This window comes from Arachis stenosperma, chromosome 3, assembly GCF_014773155.1.
Source record: "Arachis stenosperma cultivar V10309 chromosome 3, arast.V10309.gnm1.PFL2, whole genome shotgun sequence".
NCBI classification, from domain to species: Eukaryota; Viridiplantae; Streptophyta; class Magnoliopsida; order Fabales; family Fabaceae; genus Arachis; species Arachis stenosperma.
In genome coordinates, this window is record NC_080379.1 from 102,878,768 (window position 1) to 102,887,580 (window position 8,813).

General features: G+C 39.3%; 1 protein-coding gene across 1 annotated transcript; it reads right to left on the reverse strand.

The window, feature by feature from the left end:
- Positions 1-568: 568 nt before the first annotated feature.
- LOC130966509 (uncharacterized) lies at positions 569-2,409 on the reverse strand. The gene is made up of 3 exons (XM_057891321.1): positions 2,115-2,409; positions 1,267-1,733; positions 569-1,036 (listed from the first exon to the last, which is right to left on the reverse strand). Exons 1-3 carry the CDS (start codon positions 2,407-2,409, stop codon positions 569-571), a joined length of 1,230 nt encoding a protein of 409 aa, XP_057747304.1.
- Positions 2,410-8,813: the final 6,404 nt, after the last annotated feature.

Sequence of the window (8,813 nt, forward strand, 5' to 3'; positions counted from 1 at the left end):
ATACATTGCTGGAAAGCCCAGGATGTCTACTTTCGAACGCAATTGAGAGCGCACCAATTGGGCTTCTGTGGCTCCAGAAAATCTACTTCCAGTGCAGGGAGGTCAGAATCCAACAGCATCTGCAGTCCTTTTTCAGCCTCTGAATCAGATTTTTGCTTAGGTCCCTCAATTTCAGCCAAAAATTACCTGAAATCATAGAAAAATACACAAACTCATAGTAAAGCTCAGAAAAGTGAATTTTAAATAAAAACTAATAAAAACATACTAAAAACTAACTAAAATGTACTAAAAACAAACTAAAAACAGTGCCAAAAAGCGTATAAATTATCCGCTCATCAATGAGCTCTACATGACCATAGGGAAACACCTTGAGTATGGTGAAGGGTCCTGACCATCAATACTTAAGTTTCCCAGGGAAGAACTTGAGTCTTGAGTTGTGCAGCAGCACCTTTTGCCCTTCAGTGAACTCTCTCCTTGCTATCCTCTGATCATGCCACCTTTTTGTGTTCCCTTTGTAGATTTTTGCATTCTCATATGCTTGATTTCTAAATTCCTCCAGTTCATTGAGTTACATTAATCTTCTTTCTCCAGCAGCTTGCTCATCATAGTTTAGCATTTTTAGAGTCCAAAATGCTCTATGCTCTAGCTCAACTGGTAAGTGAGAAGCCTTGCCATATACCAATTGGTATGGGGACATCCCAATGGGTGTCTTGTAGGCTGTCCTGTAGGCCCATAAGGCATCGTCCAACTTCTTGGACCAGTCCTTTCTTGAGCTTTCAACAATTTTCTCAAGAATTATTTTTAATTCCCTGTTTGAAATGTCGGCTTGCCCATTGGTCTGTGGGTGGTATGGAGTTGCCACCTTGTGCTTGACTCCATACCTGAGAAGTAGTGTCTCAAGTTGTTTGTTGCATAAGTGTGTCCCTCCATTACTAATGAGGGCTCTAGGAACTCCAAATCTGCTAAAGATGTTCCTTCTCAAGAAGCTTATCACAACCTTGTTGTCGTTTGTCGCAGTGGCTATGGCTTCTACCATCTTGAGACATAATCCACAGCCACCAATATGTAACTATTTGAGTAGGATGTTGGGAAGGGTCCTATAAAGTCAATTCCCCATACATCAAATAGTTCAAGCTCCAGTATGAATTGCTGTGGCATCTCATTTCTCTTGGTTATATTACCAGCTCTTTGGCAGTCATCACATCTTGACTCCAATTCCTTAGCATCCTTGAACATTGTTGGCTAGTAAAATCTAGATTGAAGCACCTTTGCTGCTGTTCTTTCTCCACTGAAGTGGCCTCCATATGCGGATCCATGGTACTGCCACAGCACTTCCTGTCCTTCTTCATGGCAGGCACACCTTCTCAAGATTCCATCAGCACACTTCCTGAACAAATAAGGGTCATCCCAGATGTAGTGTTTGGCATCCTTGATTAGCTTTCTCCTCATGTGTTTGTTGATGTTAGTTGGTAGCTCCCCAATAGCCTTGAAGTTAGCTATGTCTGCAAACCAAGGGGCTACTTGGACCATCATCAACTGCTCATAAGGGAAGCTTTCATTTACTATAACTTGATGCTTCTCTTCTTTTTCTTGTGGAATTCTTGAAAGGTGGTCAGCTACCTTGTTTTCTGCTCTGCTCCTATCTTTAATCTCAATGTCAAACTCTTGGAGTAGCAGAATCCATCTCATTAATCTGGGCTTAGATTCTTGTTTGGTAAGTAAGTATTTGAGTGCTGCATAATCAGTGAATACAATTACTTTAGAGCCAATAAGATATGATCTAAACTTATCAAAAGCAAAGACTATGGCTAAAAGTTCTTTCTCTGTTGTGGTATAGTTCCTTTGATTCTCATTAAGGACCGCAAGCATAGTAAATAATATGTACTAGCTTGTCTTTCCTCTATCCTAGAACGGCACCAACAGCAAAATCAGATGCATCACACATTAATTCGAAGGGAAGATCCCAGCTAGGTGGTGCTATAATAGGTGCAGAGGAGAGTCTCTTCTTAAGCTCATCAAAGGCTACCATCCACTCTCTATCAAAAACAAAGGGAGTATTTGAGACAAGTAGGTTGCTAAGAGGTTTTGCAATCTTTGAAAAATCTTTAATAAACCTCCTATGAAACCAGCGTGTCCCAAAAAGTTTTTGATTGCCTTGACATTGCAAGGTGGAGGTAACTTCTCTATTACTTCCACCTTTGCCTTGTCCACTTCTATGCCATTTTTAGAAATCTTGTGACCAAGAACCACCCCTTCAGTTATCATAAAATGGCACCTCTCCCAATTTAAAACTAAGTTGGTTTCTTGGCACCTCTTTAGCACTAGGGCAAGATGACATAGGCAATCAGAATATGAATTTCCAAACACAGAAAAATCGTCCATGAATACTTCTATGAACTTCTCAACCATGTCTGAAAATATGGAGAGCATGCACCTTTGGAATGTTACAGGTGCATTGCACAATCCAAAGGGCATCCTCCTGTAAGCAAAAACTCCATAGGGACAAGTAAAAGAGATTTTCTCCTAGTCCTTGGGGTCTACAACTATTTGGTTGTAGCCAGAGTAACCGTCCAGGAAGCAGTAGCATTCATGCCCTGTGAGTCTTTCAAGCATCTGGTCCATGAAGGGCAGGGGAAAGTGGTCTTTCCGAGTAGCTTCATTGAGTTTCTGATAGTCAATGCACATACACCATCCGGTCACTGTACTTGTGGGTATCAGTTTATTCTTTTCATTTGACACAACAATAACCCCTTTCTTCTTTGGGACTACTTGCACCGGGCTTACCCAAGGGCTATCTGAGATGGGGTAAATCACCCCTTCTTGCCACAACTTCAACACTTCTTTTTGAACTACTTCATTCATGGTTGGATTCAGCCTCCTTTGTTGTTGCCTTGAAGGTTTGGCATCTTCCTCAAGTAGGATCTTGTGCATGCACATTGAAGGACTGATCCCTTTTAAATCTAAAAGTGTCCAGCCTATAGCATCCTTGTATTGTCTCAGCACTTGGATAAGTTCTTTTTCTTGTTCCTTACTCAAGCTTGAATTGATGATCATTGGGTAAGTGTTGTTGTCACCCAAGTATGCATATTTCAAGCTTCGTGGTAAGGTGTTCAGCTCTAGTTTTGGTGCCTCTGCTTCTTTGTTGTCCGTGGGGGTTGGTATGATTGAATTCTTCATGATTCCTTATGGTAGTTCTCCACTTGATGCTTGTTGTTCTAGCTCCATAGTTCCTTCACATTGTTCTTCTTCTAAAACTCCTTGAACTATCTGTTATATGGTGTCTACCATCATGTATTCTCCTATGGATTCCTTGGGGTAACGCATTGCCTTAAAGACATTGAAGACCATTTTCTCTTCATGTTATCTCAAGACTAGTTCCCCTTTTTGCACATCTATAATGGCTCCGGCAGTAGCTAGGAATGGCCTTTCTTGGATGATTGATGTGTTGGCCTCTTCTTCCATGTCCAGCATAACAAAACTAGCTGGGAAAATGAATTCCCCCACTTTCACCAACAAATCTTTCACTACCCCATGTGGAAACTTGAATGTTCTATCAGCCAATTAGAGTGCCATCCTTGTTGGCTTGGCTTCCTCAATCTTCATCCTTCTCATCATGGTTAGGGACATGAGATTTATGCTAGCTCCCAGATCACATAAGGCTTTCTCAATAGTGATATCCCCTATGATGCAGGGAATTCAGAAACTCCTTAGGTCCTTCATCTTCTGAGGTAGCTTCTTTTGTATGATGGCGCTGCATTCCTCAATTAGTACTATGGTCTCCTTTGCCCCCAGTTCCTTTTTCTTGTTATGAGCTCTTTCAAGAATTTGGCATAAAGTGGCATCTGCTCTAATGCCTCAGCAAATGGTATATTGATTTGGAGCTTCTTAAAGATCTCTAGAAACTTAGAAAATTAGCCATCCTTCCCATCTTTTCCCAGCCTTTGTGGGTATGGTGCCTTTGGCACATAATACTTCAAGACTGGTTTTGATGAGGATGGAGCAGGGGTCTCTTCTTCATTCTTGTTTTCATGCTTTTCTGCAACTTCTTCTTCATGGTTGTCTTTGCTTGGGGTCCTTCTTCTACAACCTTCCCACTTATAAGCATAATGGCCTTGCATTCCCCTCTCAGGTTGGCCATGGTATCACTGGAAAATGTGTGTGTGAGCATTGAGATTTGCTTGGATAAGATCCCCACTTGTGCTTCCAACTTTGAGATTGTTGCGCCTTGATTTTTCAGATTTGACCTGTATTCTTCTTGATTGGCGTCTATCCTTCTATCAGTCTGTGTTTGTCTTTCCATAAGGGTAGAGATGGCTCCTGCAAGCTGTGATGATAGTTGTGCTATTGTAGCCTCAATTCTCTCAAAGTTGCTCTTGATTTCACATGGTTGCATGGTTGAGGGTGGTGTGTCTTGATGGTGATTGTTGTGTGTCGGTTGGTTACCATGGTATCATGTGTTTTGTTAATTATGGTAAGGTCTATGGTTGTTTGTTTGATGTTTGGGGTTGTGAGGGTTGTGTTGATTTGATGGATAAGGTTTGTTGTAGTCCTGGTTATGGCTTTGTTGGTTTCCCCACCCAAAATTTGGGTGGTTCTTCTAGCCTGGGTTGTATTTCTTGGAGTTGGGGTCATATGGTGGTCTAGATGAGTTGTTCACATAATTAGCTTGTTCCCAGTCACCTTCAGATTCTGATGTACTTCCTTCTTGTTGAGGAGTTTGGCCTTGATGGCTGAGACTTGATTAGCTTCCATATTCTTGGTTAAGGCTGCTAGTTGTGTTGCAATTGCCTTATTTTGAGCTAACAAGGCGTCCACAAAATTGAGTTCTAGCACTCATTTCTTCTGAGTTCTTTCTAACACGGCCTTCTTTGATTCATAGGACAGCCCTTCATAGAAGATGTGTAGCTGTACCCATTCATTGAACATTTCTGGTGGGCATCTTCTTGTCAAATCTTTGAATCTCTCTTAGGCCTCATAGAGTGTTTCACCATCTAGTTGTCTGAAAATTTGCACCTCAGCTCTTAGCCTGTTGATTCTTTATGGAGGGTAAAATCTTGCAAGGAATCTGTTTACAATATCATCCCATGTGGTTAAGCTCTCCTTGGGAAATGCTTCTAACCACTTTGTTGCCTTGTCTCTGAGTGAGAAAGGGAACAAAAGTAGCTTGTAGGTGTCCGGATGTACACCATTGGTCTTTACAGTGTCACAGATCCTCAAGAATGTATTGAGATGTTGGTTTGGGTCCTCCTGGGTACCTCCTCCATATGAACAATTATTCTGGACAAGTGTGATGATTGGCATGGATTATTGGCTTTAGGATGCTACTACCACAGTTTCCTGGATTTGGGTTGATATAGGAGCCTAAGACTCTCCTTTCTTGCCCAACATGATTGCCAGCTTCCTCTCCAACATGGTTATGTGCTTCTTCCTCCATAGTGATTTCTAGATCTTCCTCCACTTCTTCTTCTCCAACTATGCCTTTGCCTCTTGCTTCCCTCCTTAATCTAAAAAAGGTCCTCTCAGGTTCACTATCGAATGGAGATACAGTTCATCCTCTTCTACCTATCATACACTTAGCAAATGACCAGCATAGAACAAGTGAAGTAAAACAAATTGTTGAGATTAGTGGTTAGCTTTGTTGATGCAATTAATCAAATAGTTAGAAGGATGGAAATATGGACAATAGATAACTAAAATAATCTAGAGAAAAAAAGGATAGAAATCGGAATAAAGACGAAAAATTAAAGAGCACTAAAAAATATAAAATAACAAGGAAGTTAAATTGCTTAATCTAGTTATCCAATCAATTTAATCACTGTCAAATTTAAACCAATCCCCGGCAATGGCACCTTAAAACTTAATCGATTTTTGGATTCACCCCCCATAAAATTTTTTGATTATGAATCCACTCTTTTGGCAAGCGCACCAAAATTATCGTCAAGTAATAACCCATAGTAGAGTGGGATCGTATCCACATAGAATTGGTAAATTTGAGCAGTTTTAATTAATTGATGAATTAGTCAAGCGAGACAGATAGATTGTAATTACGGAATGATGAGCGGATATTTTATACGCTTTTTGGTAGTGTTTTCATATAGTTTTTAGCATGTTTTATTCACTTTTTGTTGTATTTTTATTAATTTTTATGCAAAAATTACATTTCTGGACTTTACTATGAGTTGGTGTATTTTTCTGTAATTTTAGGTATTTTCTGGCTGAAATTGAGGGACTTGAGCAAAAATCTGATTCAGAGGCTGAAAAAGAAATGCAGATGCTGTTGGATTCTGACCCTCCTGCACTTGAAGTGGATTTTCTGGTTCTACAGAAACTCAACTGTCGCGCTCTCAATTGCGTTCGAAAGTAGACATCTTGGGCTTTCCAGCAATATATGATAGTCCATACTTTGCCCGAGATTTGATGGGCCAAACTGGCGTTTAAACGCCCACCAGAGACCCTTTTCTGGCATAAAACGCCAGAACTGGCAGCAAAGCTGGAGTTAAACGCCCAAACTGGCATCCAAGCTGGCGTTTAACTCCAGAAAAGGCACATGCACGTGAAAGCTAGAAAGCTCAGCCCAAACACTCACCAAGTGGTCCCCGAAAGTGGATTTTTGCACTCTTTGCATCTAGTTACTCATTCTCTGTAAACCTAGCTTACTAGTTTAGTATAAAAACTACTTTTAGAGATTTATTTTGGGACTTATGACATTTTTGAAAAATCCTATTGTATCTTCTATAGAATGAACCTCTAAACCCCATAGGTGGGGGTGACGAGCTCTGCTGTGTTTCCATAGATTAATGCAATTACTACTGTTTTCTATTCAATCACGTTCGTTTCTATTCTAAGATACCCACTCGTATTTCAACATGGAGAAGGTGATGATCTGTGACACTCATCATCATTCCCCAAATTATGAACGCGTACCTGACAACCACTTCCGTTCTACATGAGCTCAACGTAGTCATTGGGCGACAGCTTGAGTGTGTATCTCTTGGGTTTCTAATCCACGAGTTTGACCTGCATCTCCTGACAACAGAGCACTCAAACTCGTGAAATCTGAACCTTCGTGGTAGAGGCTAGAACCAATTGGCAGCATTCTTGAGATCTGAAAAGTCTAAACCTTGTCTGTGGTATTTTGAGTAGGATTTGGGATGGGATGATTGTGATGAGCTTCAAACTCGCGAATGTTGGGCACAGTGACAGTGTGCAAAAGGATAAATGTATCCTATTCCGACGTAAGTTAGAACCGATAGATGATTAGCCATGCGGGAAACCGTAGAGGACATGTTTTCACTAAGAGGATGGATGGTAGCCATTGACAACGGTGATCCACCAACATACAGCCTGCCACGGAAGGGACATGCATTTTTGGAAGAAGAAGACAGTGGGAAAGCAGAAATTCAGAAGACATAGCAACTCCGAAACCTCAACCTGCTCTCTATTATTGAATAACAAGTACCATTCTTTTCATGCTCTTTTACTTTTCACAAACAAAATCCTTTTTATTATTAATCTTCTGACTAAGAGTTACAAGATAACTATAGCTTGCTTCAAGCCGGCAATCTCCGTGGGATCGACCCTTACTCACATAAGGTATTACTTGGACGACCCAGTGCACTTGCTGGTTAGTTGTGCGAAGTTGCAAAAGTGTTATTGCAATTTCGTGCACCGAGTTTTTTAGCGCCATTGCCGGGGATTGTTCGAGTTTGGACAACTGACGGTTCATCCTGTTACTTAGATTAGGAAAAATTTTATCCTTTTTTTGGTTTAAAGTCACTTGAGTTGCATCTTCTTTTTTTTCTTTTCAAAAATCTTTCAAAAAATCCTATTTTTCTTTATTAATTTTTTATTTTTCTTTGAGTTTAGTTTCATGTTTTAAGTTTGGTGTGATTTGCATGTTTTTAGTTTTCCTTCATATTTTTAATTATATGTTCTTAGTTCTTTCTTGATCTTCAAATTGTTGTTGTTTGGTATCTTTTGTTGCTTGTTATCTTATACATTTTCGAATTATCAGTGTCCAAAGTATAAAAATTTTTAAGGTTGGTGTCTTCTGTGTTTTTGTTTTCTTAAAAAAAACATAAAATTTGTTCTTGGTGTTCATCTTGATCTTCAAAGTGTTCTTGGTGTTCATCTTAACATTCAGATTTTTCTTGTTTGTTTTCTTTGTTTTGATCTAAAAATTCTATGTTTGGTGTTATTTTACTATTTTTCTCTTTCCTCATTAAATTCAAAAATATATATTCCTTTATTTACTCATTATTTTCAAAACTTCCTAACCACCTTCTCTCTCTTCATTTTTTTCGAAAATCCTCATAAAAAATTTTCAAATCTTTCTAAATAATTAATTATTTTAGTTTCTAATTTTTTTATTATTATTATTTATTCCGGTCCAAAAATGAATATATATATATATATATATATATATATATATATATATATTAAAATAAAATTTTATTCACAATTCACATCACCTCCCTTTCTCCATCATGGACCAAAGTGGAACTGAACAGTCCAGAAGGACTCTGGGGTCATATAATAACCCCACTACTGCTTCATATGGGGGTAGTATCTGTATACCCCCTATCAGAACCAGTAATTTTTGAGCTAAATCCCCATCTCATTATCATGGTGCAGCAAAATTGCCAGTATTCCGGTCTTCCATAGGAAGAACCTACTGTGTTTCTGGCACAGTTCTTACAGATTGCTGACACGGTACGTGATAAGTAAGTAGATTAGGATGTCTACCGATTATTACTGTTTCCATTTGCTGTAAAAGATCAAGCCAAAAGGTTGTTAAATAACCAACCTACAAC

What these genes read in the sequence shown, in the direction of transcription:
- LOC130966509 (XM_057891321.1), bottom strand. Translation starts at nt 2,409, where the DNA reads ATGGTTGAGAAGTTCATAGAAGTATTCATGGACGATTTTTCTGTGTTT. An exon ending in ACACGCTGGTTTCATAGGAG is followed by an intron (nt 1,734 to 2,114) that starts GTTTATTAAAGA and finishes CTGATTATGCAG; the next exon opens with CACTCAAATACTTACTTACC. An exon ending in GAGAAAGAACAGCAGCAAAG is followed by an intron (nt 1,037 to 1,266) that starts GTGCTTCAATCT and finishes TTATGTCTCAAG; the next exon opens with ATGGTAGAAGCCATAGCCAC.